This window comes from Rattus rattus, chromosome 3, assembly GCF_011064425.1.
Source record: "Rattus rattus isolate New Zealand chromosome 3, Rrattus_CSIRO_v1, whole genome shotgun sequence".
Taxonomy (NCBI): domain Eukaryota; kingdom Metazoa; phylum Chordata; class Mammalia; order Rodentia; family Muridae; genus Rattus; species Rattus rattus.
Window position 1 is genome coordinate 86,365,487 of NC_046156.1, and position 16,820 is coordinate 86,382,306.

Below are 16,820 nucleotides of genomic sequence, written 5' to 3' on the forward strand. Positions count from 1 at the left end.
AGTCATCCCCCTGCCTCTGACTGCTGAGTGCTAGGATTACTAGTTACCATGTCTACCTCTTTCCCAGTTCTTTGAATCATGTTGTCCTATTAAAAATAAGAGGAATTATTTGTGCTTCTACTTATCACTTTATTGAGTAAGCATGGTCATAGCTTACATTTTTTAGAGCACTTTACAGAAATAATGTTTTAATCCAACAAAAACACTGAGAGATCTATAGGAAAAATAATTAATCATGTTGAACATGTTATATTTGTTTTTGTTTTTGTTTTAGGCAGGGTCTCATGATGCAGATTTGACTGGCCTAGAACTCACTTTAGAGATTCACCTGACTCTGCCTCTCGAGTGTTAGGATTAAAGGTGTGCACCATGCCTGGGGCCATCACCCTATCACTAAGTTCTTTGTCAGACACTCAGACAGCTCTTCATTATCCTCAATGAAGACACCGGCTTAACGCAAGCTAAGCTTGCTAATGTCATACGCCTGGACATGTCGCAGCCTGACATTTAATCCAGATTTGCCTAATCCATCTTCAGGATGCTATGCTGCTGTTGTTTTTCAGATGATACATATTAGATGGCCTGCCCAATAATAGACAGCCAAGAAGGACTTATTCTTAGGATTCCTAATTCATGTACTAGAATCTCCAGTGAGCACTTATTGGAAGCTTGCTGTGTAAGTTGCTGGAGACACAGAATCTCTGCTTTTTACTTGAGGATTGTTTCTGACATGTGAATAACCTGAGAGAAATGTGTTAAAAGTGCCTTAATAGAAATACATATGATACATGATAATTTGTGAAATTAAACTTACTATTTAAGACGAGTAACTGCTTGCTTATTAAAATGTGTTTAATGTTTGAAATGCTAAAATTCTTTTTCATTTTTTAGTACGAAGAACTGGAATACACCACTTATATTTGATCTCAAAGAAGGAACTGTTAGTTTAATTCTGCAGGCAGAAAGGTAATTTGTTTATATTTTAACTATTGGATTTAGGGTTAAGAGAGCTCATTAGCAGTAAAATACTCTGTAAAATATCTCACAAGGGCAGGAGAGAGGACTTGCAGGATCAGTTCCCAGCATCCACATGCTGGCTCACACACAGCCTCTGTAACTTGCTCCAAGGGGATCCAGTGCCCTCTTATGGCCTCCATAGGAACTGCATGCATGTCATAGACATGCAGGAAAATCACTCACACCCTCCCCCGCCCCCCCTCAAGCTGAGGACCGAACCCAGGGCACTTGCTAGGCAAGCGCTCTACTGCTGAGCTAAATCTCCAACCCCAAAATCACTCATTCTTATGTCAGATAAAAATAAATCGTATTTTTAAAAATCTCGCAAAGTAATCATTTGGTATTAGTCTTTTTCTATTATGTGTTTCATAATTTTTAAAAAGTAGATCAGTAGTAATTAAATTTTATTCTCAGAATTTCTTTATATTCTTATAAAGATATTGAAGGTAACATGTAGGTTTTATATATATTAACATTCAATATATTTAAAATTAAAAATCAATTTGTTAGATTAGTAGCTTTAAATGTTGGGAAAGGTCTATGAATGTAGAGTGTTGTAGGTGAGGACGAATGGTCGGCAGTGCTTCAGTGCTCCACTGTCCTTCACCCTCCTCCTTTTTCTCCCTGGCATCAGAGACAGAGCCCAGGCTTCGCATGTGCGCAGTCCATACTTTGAGACTGAGCTGTACCCCAGCTCTGCTTCCAGTTTTAAATGTTGGTGGAAATGCATTGATTTCATGAGCCTACTCCTAAAACTGAAAAGTAGGATTTTCTGGCAAGTTCTTTAGTGATACAAGACTAAGAAACTCTCAGTGATATGTTTGAGGGAATTAGGACTAGCTGTTACTCTAGAAGCCACAATTTAAAAATAAAAATGACAATCGATTTATTAAGGACAGTGATCCCCTTCTGAATGAAACTTAGAAAAGCTACTCCAATAACTCCTGTGCGTTCTGGCCAATGCAGTGAGACTACACAGTGAGACTTAATGAAGTGTGGAGTGTAGTTGTTTTACCTGAACAGATGTACGTAAGACCTCTGCATCAGACCACACTGGAACTCATCCTCTCCGGTCATGTGGGCAGCCTTCGTGCAGCTCTTTAGCACGTTCTCCAGCCCAGAGGTTTCTGTAAGTAACGTACAACAGGACCCATGCTGTGGGGCGCTAGTGACTGGGACAGGAAGAGAAAGCCAAAGGACATGGTTATCATAATGGTGATCCTGGGTAATCAAGAAAGTGTAGCATCAAACTTTGTCATCTATTTAATGAAATGAAACATGATCTACTTCTATCATAATTTTCAAATATAAGTCACTTTGCCATTTAAAAGGTTACCTAAAGGTCAGTTATCTAAAGGCCCTATTTCTCAGTCTTTTATTCCAAATAAATGTGTATATTGTTTATAAGTTTATTGACTATGTTTATAGTGTAAGTATATATTGATGGCATAAATAATTATATAAAAGATAACTTAGTTACTGCCTGCCTCTGATCTTATTTCTATAGTCAGACCTTTACCCATTGAAACAGTATTTCCATTAGAAGTTTAAAAGCTGATGTCTTATTTATAATAAGAAATGCTTGCAGTGCTGAGTGTGGTGGCATTTGTGTGCATGTGTGTGCGTGCACATGTGCAGGTACACATGCATGTGTGTAGGCCAGAGATTACCATTGGGTGTCTTCCTCCATTGCTCAGTTTGTCTGTTTGTTTGTATGTGTGTGTAAGGGTGTGTATGTGGGAGTAGGTGTGTTATGTGTACATATTCGTGTGCATGTGCACATTTGTGTGCATGAAGGCCAGAGTTCACGCCTGGTGTCTTCATCTAATGTTCTCTACCTTACCTTTTTATTATTTCTTTTGAGGTCATAATGTAATTACATCATTTCTCCCTTCCTTTTTCCTCCCTGCAAACCCTTCCAATATACTCCTCTTTGCTCTCTTTCAAATCCATGGCCTTTTTTCATTAATTGTTGGTGGTGGTGGTGGTAGTGGTGGTGGTGCTGGTGGTGGTGCTGGTGGTGGTGGTAGTGGTAGTGTTGGTGTTGGTGTTGGTGGTGGTGTTGGTGTGTGTGTGTGTGTGTATGTGTGTGTGTGTGTGTGTGTGTATTTGTATACTGTTACTTGTAGGTATAGTTTCAGGAATGACCATTGGTTATTGGACAACCAGTTGATGTGCTTTTCCTTGAGAAAGACAATTTCTCCCACTCTCAGCATTCCTTAGTTGCCTGTAGTTGTTTGTGTAGGGTTGAGGCCTCCTTGGCTTTCCTGTTCCATATTTCAATAGAGTCTTTCACTGATTCTGGAGCTTCCCATTTGGCTGCCCGGCCAGGGAGCCAGGCACTCATGTCTTCACCACCCTTGAGCTGGGATTGCAGGAGCGCACTGCTGTGCCCAGTGCTTTACGTGCCAAGGATCTGAACTTAGGTCCTCATACTTCCAAGACAGGTACATTACCAGCAGCTATCCTCCCACCCCCACTTTGCCAATCCTCATTATTTTCTGGTTTCTTGGAGTCCTTTTCAGAGAGTTCTGGCCTGTGGCTCTATCTCAATGTAATTTTCCTAAGTTTGTATAAGTTTCAAAATAACAGGTCTACACTGAGGAGTTTGGTCTATTTTGGATTGATTTTTGTACAGTGTAAAAACAAAGAAAGCAAGTTTTGTATTCATTAGAAGTACAAATATAGTTGTAGTATACATCCACCAATTTCATTTTAAAAGTTCTGTGCTCTTTGATCCTGCAGTGAGCTTCTAGAAAGTGTATTTAAAATAAGTAGACAGACATGAATGTACACGGTAGACAGGATTTGAAACAGAAGGAGAGCCAGGCATGCACACACCTTTAATCTCAGTACTTTTCAGGCAAAGGCACATGGATCTCTGTGAGTTTGAGGCCAACCAAAAAGTTAAGGACAGCCGGGGCTACAAAGACCCTGTTTCTCATCTTTTCCCCTGTTCCCCCAAAAGAACAAGAGCATTGTGTAATTTGAAATAAAATGTTCATCAAACGTGAGTTGGGGGTTGGAGAGATTGCTTCCTGGACATAACGCTTATCACACAAATCTGAGGATCAGAGTGCAGACCCCAAGTGAGCAGAGTACTGTAGTGGCCATCTGTAATTCCAGCCTTCCTGTGGTGAGTGGGGGCTAGAGATAGGAGAACCTCTAAGGCTTGTAGGGCAGCTAACCTGGTGTGTGCAGCTCTATAGCACAAAGAATTCCTTCCTGAACAAGGTAGAAGGCAAGGGCTAACACCTGAGAGTGCCTTGTGACCTACACATATGGAGAGCTGTATAGTTTGTGTATGCCTGCATGCACACACATGCACACAGGTGCACATACATGCACACACAAAGGGAGCTAATAGCTCTGTGAATGGCTCACTGATAGAGCATTCGTCTCACATATCCAAAGCCAGGTTCAATCCCCAAGGATGAAAAATTACTTAAACTTTTTGCTGTATGTATCCCTTGTTTGCTGTCAGGGTCTATATTAGGTAGAGATCAATTTGAATTGATTTCTGTACAGAGGTCTTTGTCTTCTTTATTGTTTATAATATGTGTGCATTTTCAATGAAAACTATATCGGCCATAAACTGTTTAAGAAAGCATTGGATCCAGAGCCTTGGATATGGCTGTAGCATATGCACGTAGCTGTACCTGAATGCCCTCTGCAAACGTGCATGAGTGTTCAGATATGCACACATGCTGATGGTCTCTCATGATGTCAAACGTGTATGAGTGTTCAGGTATGCACACATGCTGATGATCTCTCATGATGTCAAACATGCATGAGTGTTCAGATATGCACACATGCTGATGGTCTCTCATGATGTCAAACATGCATGAGTGTTCAGATATGCACACATGCTGATGGTCTCTCATCATGTCAAACGTGCATGAGTGTTCAGGTATGCACACATGCTGATGGTCTCTCATGATGTCAAACGTGCATGAGTGTTCAGGTATGCACACATGCTGATGGTCTCTCATGATGTCAAACGTGCATGAGTGTTCAGGTATGCACACATGCTGATGGTCTCTCATGATGTCAAAACCAGAAGCAGCCCACTTCAGTACATGCTGGCACTGAAGGGAATTTCTGAGTCATGTTTGGTTTTGACTTTAACCAGCACCTGACTTTTATCTAACATGAGTTTGACATGACTTAAGGGCATAATGTAAATGAAATCACGGGCTTGAGATTTTGACCTTGTCATCTTCCTCCCCTACTTCTATTTAAAAGACAAAACAAAACACTTTCAAGTTTTTAAATATTTGTCTTTATTGATATACTTATAATTTTAGGATTTACATCCCCCCAAGGGTTAACTCTTATTTAATACAGAAATGAAAATGTAGTAACTTTCCATTTTTTTAAAAGTAACTTTGGTGTTTTAGACATTTTCTTCTGGTGGATGGCGGTGGTATCTACCTGCACTCTTATGAAGGGCGCTTCATTTCTTCTCCAAAGTTTCCCGGCATGAGAACAGACATCCTGAACGCTCAGACTGTGTCTCTGAGTAATGACACGATAGCCATAAAAGACAAAGCCGATGAGAAGAGTAAGTCCGTCGTCATGTGCAAATCTCAGGCAGTTTAGAATGCTATGGGATTCCCATGCGCTTTCACTTCTTCATCTCTTTAATATAGTGACCTTATGTGGGAAAATTATGATTCCCTGATTTCTTTTAAATGTGAGCTAAATAATTAAAATTGTCATACTGATAGAACAAATATATGTAGTCTCAACATCCAAGACCAGTGGAAAGTAATTCTGTATGTATTCATCACAGAATTTTATTTCAAGGTTATGATTCTAAAATATGTGTTCTTACGTTTTTAAGCTTCTTTGATACTCCCTTTGTATTCATGTAGTAATATGGTAAATGTTGTTCTTCAGTGTGCCCTTTATTTTGTTTATATGTTTTCCAACTAATATTTTAGGCTAATAAAGTAAGAGGAAGGTATGAATAATTTAAATTTTATGTAAAAATCTACACCATATTAATATATATACATATGTTTTGCAATGCCATGGTATATTAAACCATTTTATTAAGATATTCATATTCCAGATTAAATAAATTATCAATGGTGGTCAATAAAGTCAGTGAACATATATGTAATCATCGGTTGGCTAATGACACGTGCTATGAAGCAACTAATCCAGAGTGGAGGAGTGGCAGTGTGGGTGCACTAACTGTCACAGCAAAAATAAGCAGAAAGACCCTGGGGTGGGAATGATTGACATGTTAAAGGGACTACAGAAGGCTATACCATGGGTCAGCATGAACCAAACAGGAGAGGAGGACAGAGAGGTAGGCAAGACCCAGTCTCCTCCATGCTAGGCAAATGCCTACCACTAAGCTGTACCCAGCCCATGTACTACTTTAATTCGTGATAACACTTAACATGAAGCTTCTCCTCACAAGTGTTACCTGGTTACCTTGGGTGCAGTGTTGTACGGAAGACCTTTAGACCTTGCTCATCTTGTATTACTGAAATTTTACATCATTTATTTTTCCTGCTCTGGCAAACACTGTCCTCTTATCTGCTTCTCTAAGATTCCTTACTTTAGGTGCCTTACATTGGTAGAATCATGCAACATTCGTCCTTTGGTGGCTACCTTATTTCACCTGGCCTGATAATCTTCCAGGTGGACAGGGCTTTCTCTCTGACTTACATTCTTAAGGCTAAGTGATATATCAGAGAGAGAGAGAGAGAGAGAGAGAGAGAGAGAGAGAGAGAGAGAGAGAGAGAGAGAGAGAGAGACTGTTCTGTATCCCCTCCTCAGTCCCCTCTGGCATGCACCCCTCCCCCACACACATGTTTTTGTCTACTGATCAGACTATGTCCACACTTTGGCTGTGGCATGTAATGATGCAGTGACCATGAGACTGCTGATATGAGACACTGAAGTCAGTGTTTCCCACAAGTGATGGATTTCTAGACCACGTGGGGTTCTAACTTTTTTGATGTTCCTTTATGCTGTTTTCTATGGAAAACAGTCATTTTGCATACTACTAACAGCAAGCAGTGAGTAAATATTCTAATTTCCATTTTCCCCACGTTCACTGACATGTTTGTTGTGGCTTTTAAATAGCCATTCTAACAGATATGAAGTGATACAGTGGTTTGGAATAGTAAAACATTGCAATTTCCTTTTATAGACTTGTCAGCCCTGTAAAATGCCTGTCTTAAAACTAACTCCTGGTTATCTAGGGAAGTTATTTTATATTGAAGTGTCTTTTGATTTTTATCATGGAAGCTAGTTCTCTTTTTTTTTTTTTTATTTTTTTATTAACTTGAGTATTTCTTATATACATTTGGTGCCATTCCTTTCGGTTTCGGGCAAACATCCCCTCCCCCTCCCTTCCCCATGGGTATTCCCTCCCAACCCTCCCCCCATTGCCGCCCTCCCCCCCCATAGTCTAGTTCACTGGGGGTTCAGTCTTAGCAGGACCCAGGGCTTCCCCTTCCATTGGTGCTCTTACTAGGATATTCATTGCTACCTATGAGGTCAGAGTCCAGGGTCAGTCCATGTATAGTCTTTAGGTAGTGGCTTAGTCCTGGAAGCTCTGGTTGCTTGGCATTGTTGTACATATGGGGTCTCAGGCCCCCTTCAAGCTCTTCAGTTCCCCCTCTGATTCCTTCAGCGGGGGTCCCGTACTCAGTTCCGTGGTTTGCTTCTGGCAATCGTGTCTGTATTTGCTGTATTCTGGCTGTGTCTCTAAGGAGAGATCTAGATCCGGTTCCTGTCAGCCTGCAGTTCTTTGCTTCATCCATCTTGTCTAGTTTGGTGGCTGTATATGTATGGGCCACATGTGTGGCAGGCTCTGAATGGGTGTTCCTTCAGTCTCTGTTTTAATCTTTGAAGTTAGTTCTCTTAACTAGCATTCAGGGAAATAAATCATTGCTAACAGTTTTCGAAAAGAAAACTACCCAAGAGATAGTTCTAAAATGGTCACCTGATAGAAAGTAAATATTTTATAAACTTCATCTTGTTTACATGAGTTAGCTTTCTCTACCTGAGAGAAGCTACTACAAGATAGAAAGGCTTATTTGTATTCACAGTATCAAGATTCAGTGTATGGTCACGTGAGGCACATTGTGGGAAGAACACAGGTAGGGCAGAGCTGCTCATCTCCTGGTGTCTGGAAGCTGAGAAAGAGAAGAGCGTTAGGGTCGCACTCTCCTTCCAGAGGCACACCCATGGTGCCCGACTTCCTTCGCTGGACTCCAGCACCCGTCTCTGGCATGGCAGGCTGCAACCAAACTCTAGTGCAGTGCTTTAGGAGTCAGTTATGGTCCAAACTGTAATAGCTGATCTCTTTTTCCTCTAAGTTAATTCTAAAACTTAAAGGTTCACTAGAAATATGGAAGGCACAGTTTTGGAACCTTCCTTCAAGAGTTCAAGGAAATTCTTGGACTGAGAACTAGGTGAGCTCCCAAAGCAAGTGTCTCTAACAAATGTAGGTTGCTTATGGCTTCCCCATTGTTCTGAGGCAAGCCAGCTGATAGGTGTTAGGTTGAATACTTTACAAGGCCATCAATTTGTAATAACTTATTAATGTTTATGGAGAATCTCAATTATTGACATCCATTTCCTCCCAAACCTGGTATACTACAATTTTGTTCAAACTCTGAATATTCAGAATTCCTACACCCCACAGAGTTGAGGGTACTCTTTGTTTACGAGCTTGCCATCACTTTCCATGTCAGCTGCTTATTCTGGCTGAGCTTTGGGGGTTTATTACATGGTATGGTTAGTTAACTCACTGGCCACTCATCTGAACTAGTCTCTAGATAACTTCTTCCCAGAAGTCAGAGACTAAAAGCTCCATCCTATTAGTTGCTGCTTGGCTCATCTGATTGTGGACCCTTATCTGTAGTAAAGAAAGTACGAACAAATCTGTTGTTCTCACTAACATAGCAAAAAAATCTCATGTTATTCCAGAAATGTTAAGGGCTTTTGGAGCTCCCAGACAAGAATCCAGGATAATTTATTTATTTTATCACATGAGTGTATAATAGAAATAGCTTGTATATTATCATATAAATGAGTTTTAATGCATATTTTCTTTTGTGAAAATGACTGTTATGCAGAACTAAATTAGAGATGACCAGAATTTAACTTTCCATCCACACTTGGATTTGCCATTGATGAAACCATGGGGTTTTTCCTTAACCATTGCTAACACTTGGGAAAACATTTTAGTTCTACTATTCTCATGAAAAATGTGACCTTATTAATAATTAGAAATTTGATGTTGTTGGTTTTCTGGGCTGGTAGAAGTTCCGTGGTCCATAAAGTTAAGTAATATTCTGAAGAATTATGATAGCTCCATTGAAAACTACCCTCATTAGTGCTCTACCGTTGTTTGTTTTTTTTCTAGTAATCTTCCTCTTTGAGGCTTCAACTGGAAAACCCTTAGGGGATGGGAAACTTCTTTCTCATAAGGTAATAAACATTTGCTGTGTTTAGTATAAATGGCCACTGTTTAGCTCATTTCCTTTTAAAATAATAGCTATCCCTTAAGGAAGAAAACACACTAATTTAATTTAAATATAAGTGTATACCTTCCATATTATGTCAAATAAATAAATAAATAAAAGCCAAAGCTTAAGACTAAGGACAGGGAAACTCTGAAATAGGGTCTGTGCGGGCAGGAGTGAGTGACCCAGTGTGTGCCTGCCGACCAGGCTTTTACTGCTTGTTCTATTTTACTAAACTTGTAGATTAAAGTGCCTTTATAAATCTTAGTAAATTCCTTACTGACCTGTCCTTAGACAGCATTTTCTTTAGATTTTAAGATCCTAGTTCAAAAACTAAGTTATTCTCTCCATGTAAGTATAAAGCACTCTGAATTGTAAAGTACGTGTTGGTTGGTTTTGGTTTTAACTCTTAAAAAGGAGCTCATTGCATTATAGTTATTGTTTTAAACAAGTGACATTTGAGAATGGAAGGATGCTTTTAACATTATCTAACAATTCCGATGAATTGCTACTTTAAGTTGTATTTCCCCTTTATTCATTATTTGTTTTACATAATGTATAAATTCATGTAAATCAAAAATGTAAGAAAAATTTAAATATATTTTTAAAAAATGTCTCCTACCGCACCAATTTTCAGTAATCTACTAGAGAAGTACCAAAGTCACTAACATCTTACATGTGCTTGCAGAGACTTTTCGCTCGTAAACAGCGCTGACTTGTCTTGTTTCCCTCTGCTTTCACCAGCATGCCCCACACAGACCTGCACTTTGCTTTCTTTCACAGAACACCATGTTGGAGGTCTTTCCACACCTATTACACATATATATTCTTTTCCTCTCCTGGCCACCGTCATATAATATAGCGTATTGGTTTGCTTAACCTGCCTCGTTGGTGAGTGTCTAAGCTTCTGGTGTCACTGGCCACTGTGCTGCACATGTGTCATCCCAGTGTGGATATGTTGAAGTCGGATCACTAATTAAAGGCTGGCATGGGCTAGTGAGACTCTCCAAAGACAGGCGAGAAAATGTCTGCAGTTCTCCACCATGCTGTTGCCTTGCATATGCTCTGTTATCACTGTGCCATTGACTCCAAACTGGGTCAGAGGATCTGAGCATGTGTGAGCTAAGAACCATTATCTTCCCAAGAGGCTGCATCAGTTTACCTTCCTACTGGAAGCTAATGGGATACCTGTTTATTGACATTCAAATCAGTGCTAAATAAGCAGGAAGTTTCCTTCTCAGTAGAGTTAAGTATATAGAAAGAAGTAAATTTCTCAGCTGTAATCATTTTTGTAAGAAAGGTTAAAACAATAATTTAATAACATTGAATAAATATTTGTTTTAGTGTGATAACATATCCTAAGTGTAAGAATGTAGAGTTTCACAGTTCTAAGAATGGAGGCCATTTCTTCTGCATCCCATAACTTGCTCAGTGTGTGTGACTTTAGCACAAGGAATAATAGGCTTTACATCCTACTCACACTCTGGGTTAGCTTGAACACTCACAAGAGGCTGCAGCAGGAAGATTACTATGGGTTTGAGGCCAGCATGGGCTACATTACTAGTATTGTAATTGAGGCCAGAAAGGTTATGTAGAAAAATCTTGTCTCACAAAACCAAATAAAAACCAAAGTAATCAATAACAACAAAATAATCAATAAACAAAATAATAATAATAAACTCTATGCAATAACAATTCATCCCATTTTTTAAAGAAACCCAAGCTGAAGCACTCCTCTGTAATAACAGAGTTCACAGTAGAACTCAAGTTTGGTGTTTTATTTTACTTACCATGTAACTGAGGATGGCCTTGAACCCCGGGTCCTCCCATCTCTACCTCCCAAGTGCTGGGATTGCAGGCACATGCCAGCACACGGAAGTTAAGTCTCTGCAGCATTAGATGGTTGTCATCAGTTCATGGCAAGGGGGAAACTCTGAATGAGCAGACACTGCTTTCATGTCCCACTGCAGAGTGACTCAGGAGGACTAGAACAGGATAGGGGTGGACAAGAGGACAGGGAGATCTGCAGGGTGAAGAGGGCCTCTGTGTATACACACACCATTACTGTCCGTGTCTGACTTTAACTTTCCTAGAAACCAGAATCTCTGGGTAACTATTTCTAATATTACAACAACTCTAGCTTCTTTTACTGATGGTGACAAACACTCCTTAAAAGAAAGATTTACTTATTTGTATGTGGGCGTGTGTTTGCATGCACATATAAACAGAGGCCAAAAGAGGGTTCCAGGTTTCCTCTTCCATAATTCTACACCTGTTTCTTTGAGACAGGGTCTTTTTATAAACCTGGGCCTTGAGTTTTTTCCCATAAGTAGAAGCCAGAAGTCCCAGAGGCCCTGCTGTCTCCATCCGGTCACTAAGCTGGGGTTAAAGCATATACCAGGCTTGTGGTACAGGTGCGGAGATCTGAACTCTGGTCCTCATGATTGTACAGCAAGCACTCTTAGCCACTGGACCATCTTTCCAGGCCAGCAAATACGCCTTTAATTGTAAAGATAATTTATTTGAAATATTTGTGTTTTTATGACACTAGAATCATAGTGCTTTAATATTCATGAAACAAGAATTATTTTTCTTTAAAATATGAATTACATTCTAGAGGGGCTCTCATTTAAGAATATAAAGTAGAAGGACTGGTCCACAAATTTGCATATATATATATTATTTTAAAAGGTATTATCTAAGGGTTTTACTGCCATGAACAGACACCATGAACAAGGCAACTCTTTTTTTTTTTTTTTTTTTCGGAGCTGGGGACCAAACCCAGGGCCTTGCGCTTCCTAGGCAAGCGCCCTCCCCCTGAGCTAAATCCCCAACCCCACAAGACAACTCTTATAAGGACAACATTTAACTGGGGTTGGCTTACAGGTTCAGAGGTTCTGTCCATTGTCCTCAAGGCAGGAACATGGCAGCATCCAGGCAGGCACGATGCAGGTAGTTGAGAGTTCTACATCTTCATCTGAAGGCCACTGGGATAATACTGGCTTCCAGGCAGCTAGGATAAGGGTCTTAAAGCCCACACTCACAATGACACACTTACTCCAATAGGGCCACACCTTCTAATAGTGCCACTCCCTGGACCAAGCTATACAGACCATCACAGGTATTGTGCATATAATCCTGGACACAATTTAATCATCACACCTGTAAGTTCAGAGTTCCTAGCAAAGTCTTCAGACACAGTGGGCAGCATACAAATCACTCATGGATCAGGCATCAATGAACCCATACTGAAGTGTTTTGAGTTTTAAGAAACGTCATCTTACTAGTTACTGTAATAGGTTAATCCAATATTCCAGAAATGTTTTATTATTGTAGAAAAGTAGAGATCTTGGAGGTAGAAGTCTAATTTATAAGTTCTGGACTTGTTTGGTATTTGCTTTTTCTGACCCCTACACACAACCCCTGCTGGAAAAAAAAAAAAGGCTCTCATTTGGGAAGTGTAATGCCTTCAGTACATTTTCTGTTTCACAGTAAACAACAGTGTAAATTTTAAGGTTCTAGAAACATGAGATATTCCCATATGTTTCTGAAGTTTATTTAACAAATCTTTAAATTATAGGTATTAGGCAATCCATTCAGGATAAATTTTATAAGGAAGCTTTTCATTAATGTTGACCTCTCATGTGATACTAAGCCCTTCTCCTTTGATTCTGTCGGCTAAGGACAGGACACAGATGTTCTCACTACAGAGTCAGTGATGATATTTTAAGGAACCTTGGTTGCTAGCAAAGTAACTACACTTTGGCGCTGCTCTTGAATTCTTAGTTATTACCAATTTACAATTACTGAAGAAGGGGTAGTCCTGTGTAGGAACCTCTCCCATTCTTGGAGTTAACTCTTGCTTTTCTTTGAATCTGTGTTCCACGGGCTTAAAAACATTAATGAAATAAGTTAATAGGGACATTTTGTTATTACGAGTGGGTAATTGACATTTAGTTAATTTTTGTTGTCTTGTTCTGTGGGATGGGTTTTTTGTTTGTTTCTTTTTTCTTCCAATACAGGAGTTTGCACTGTAGCCCAGGCTGGCCTCACATTCATAGATGTCTGCCTCCGGTTCCTGAGTGCCAGGAGTACTGGGGTGTGCCACCACAGTTGGTTCCATTGATCCTTAAGAACAGAAATGTGCTGATAATGAATTAAAGTGACTGTATGCCAAGCCCTAAAGTGGATTTAATACTTGCATATTTTTGGAAATTTTAGAATGAAATCTCAGAAGTTGCTCTGGATCAAAAAGGACTTACCAATGACAGAAAAATTGCTTTCATTGATAAAAACAGAGATCTCTATATCACCTCAGTGAAACGATTTGGGAAAGAAGAACAGATTATTAAACTTGGTAAAATAATTTCCATGTGCTTAAAATTTTAATTATTATCCATTTTCTTAGATGGTCTACTGTGTACTAAGCAGCTTTAATACTGGAATGAATGAATGAGTTTCGGTCTCACATTTCTTCACTACCTTGTCACTCAATTTCAATAGCAAACTTTAACTCTGTGGTAAATCAGCACTAAAACACCTGCTGGTTAAAACCAGACTGCTTCTGGGTAGAACACTCAAGTATTTTCACTTTTCACAGTTTTGTATCTGTTCATTTGGTATACAAACAAAGTAGAAATATAGCCATTATATTAATTAGGATTTGTCTGTCAGCTGATGTTAAAGATTGACTTTAATATCTGTTGGCACTAATGGACCATGACTATTCTTTTTAAATTCAGGAACCATGGTACATACTTTGGCGTGGTGTGATACATGCAATATCCTCTGTGGACTTCAAGATACGCGATTCACAGTATGGTATTACCCTAATGCTGTTTATGTGGACAGAGACATTCTGCCTAAAACATTGTATGAAAGAGATGCAAGGTAATGTGTTGCCCAGGAGTCCATATTGTAAATAAAGTTCTAATTGCCATACTAAGTTTAATCAGACATAACTAAATAAATTACGCAGCTAAGGGTGGTTAAAATTTATGTAATGGACTCAAATTGAAAACAAATTATGAACTATTTACTCATCTTTTATAAATGAGTATAATTTCTGAGGATTGTTTAATAATAGCTCAGGTGAGGTTTTCACTGTGATTTAGTGGGGTTTTTTTTAACCGGGCAGATTCTGCAGCAAGATATACTTTGTGACAATTACCCAGCGAATGCATTTTCATTGACTTTAAGAATTCCAATGACGTCCCCAGCTCCGAAAAATAGAAAAAAGAAAAAAAAAAAAAAGAATTCCAATGACGTGTCTATTTAGTTGGACTTTTAAGTGATGTTAAAGGTAGATTAAACCACAATTGCTGAAAATCTTTAAAAACAAACAAACAAAACAACACCTAAACATGTCAGGAAAATTATTCCTAAATTCTTAAGAGAAACATTTCTTTTTCTTCGCACAGCAGTAAGTTAAGACTCCTTAGGTCCAAGCAGCAAGTTTCACAGTATATTTTTAGAGTTTAAGTTCATAACTATAACAAAACTAGGGGAACACCTAATAAACAAAATAAAGGCTTATTTTTAAAAGTATTTATCAATTAGCCAGAGGTTATGACACATGAGTTCAATCTCGGTATTCAGGAGGCAGAGGCAGGAGGATCTCTGTGAGTTCTTAGCCACCCTGGTCTGCACAGTGAGCTCCAGACCTGGCAGGGCTACAGAGTGAGACCTGGTCAGAAAAACAAGGAAAAACAGTATTAACAAATAATGAAAAGATGTCAGTCTTCTTATCAAAGTTTGGACTACAAGAAAGTAATTTTGGAATTCACTGTGACTTATTTTTAATCTACTTGCTTGTCTTTATTTTCAAAAACCAATAGCTAAGTTATTCGTTTTCATAATTTAAGGTTCAAGGGAAATGTTTGTCAGCTTTCTGGTACTGTAACGTAGCTGAGACGAGCAGCTTTATAAAAAGAAAAGGGATATTCTGACGAGGTTTTGGAGGTTCTAGTTCATGACCAAGTGGCCCCGTCGCTTTTAGGTAGTAGAGCGCATGGCAGCAGTGAGTGACAGAGCAAAATTGGGGATGAGTGGAGGGAACAGGGTCCTAGGATGACCTTTCCCTGCAGTGTCCTGCCCCTGAGCAGGCCTCCCTGGGCTCACCTCCAACAGACCCCTTTGGGGAACAAGCCATTACCACAGGGCTCCTTCCAAACAATAACAAAAGCTCACTGTAGATGCCAATAGGGGAGCAATGAAATATGGAATAACTTTGCCACTTTAAATTGTTGATATATTTTGCTTCAACTGTATATCTATCTACATGTTTTATTGAAATGTTTATTTGAATATACACTTTGTTTGGTGGGTGTCAATTTTGAAATTATATATGTTAGACTTAATTCCCAAATTGAATACATATGAAAAATGTGTAGAATGTAGCTTTAAGTTTTTCTTGTTTGTTTTCCACAGTGAATATAGTAAAAACCCACATATAGTGAGTTTTGTTGGAAATCAGGTAACTGTAAGAAGAGCTGATGGCTCCCTGGTACACATCAGCATTTCACCGTACCCTGCTATTCTCCATGAATATGTGAGCAGCTCAAAATGGGAAGACGCCGTAAGGCTCTGCCGCTTTGTTAAGGTACCTTACATACTGTGCACACAGCGTACACTAGTGTCCCCTTGAGAGATGAGTAATGGTAACATGTAAGGGTCAGGGTGACTGTGGGTAGGACCATACCTTCCACCACATACTGCTGCACACTTGAAAGCTGTGGAGAAGTCAGACCCCTCAGTTTCACCCTCAGAGACTCCGGCTGCTGCATCTGAGTGGAAGCTGAGGTGCATCTCAGCCTCCTCAGAGTTCCTCTTGCATAGCTAAGATTAAGAAACTTTGCTTTGGATGAGCATTTCCTAACTGGTTGTATCCAGTATACTCCAAACAGGCTTGAGCACGGCCCTTTTTATTAGTTGTTGGGTAACATCCCTTAGAATGCATGTTTGTGGCATGGCGTTTAGATGTTTTTCCATACCATGGCTTGTTGGTGGCATTGTTTGAGAACCCACTATTCCTCTTTTTCCTTGTAAGTTATATTCTTTGCCACTTCTTAAAAAAATAATTGGAAGCTCATATTGAGTTATAAAGAAAAGAAATCCTTAATAACTAGAAACAAAACTTTTTAGAAAATTTTATTCAAAAGAAGGTCTCTGATGATAATGTTTTTAAATAGACTTAGTAATTTCTTTTTTGTTTGTTTGTTTTAGTTCGGGGTGTGTGTGTGTGTGTGTGTGTGTGTGTGTGTATGTGTGTGTGTAAGGTTCTTACTTAGTATGTATCCCTTGATG

The 16,820-nt window shown here is 39.3% G+C and overlaps 1 protein-coding gene across 1 annotated transcript in view; it reads left to right on the plus strand.

The window, feature by feature from the left end:
* The window catches only part of Ift80 (intraflagellar transport 80), a 103,046-nt gene that overhangs the window by 61,190 nt on the left and 25,036 nt on the right, over positions 1-16,820 (plus strand). Inside the window, exons 11-16 of the mRNA XM_032898268.1 lie at positions 892-966; positions 5,418-5,581; positions 9,416-9,480; positions 13,737-13,872; positions 14,258-14,405; positions 15,945-16,116. Of these exons, the coding sequence (XP_032754159.1) occupies positions 892-966; positions 5,418-5,581; positions 9,416-9,480; positions 13,737-13,872; positions 14,258-14,405; positions 15,945-16,116 (760 nt within the window). The remainder of the gene's footprint in view (positions 1-891; positions 967-5,417; positions 5,582-9,415; positions 9,481-13,736; positions 13,873-14,257; positions 14,406-15,944; positions 16,117-16,820) is intronic.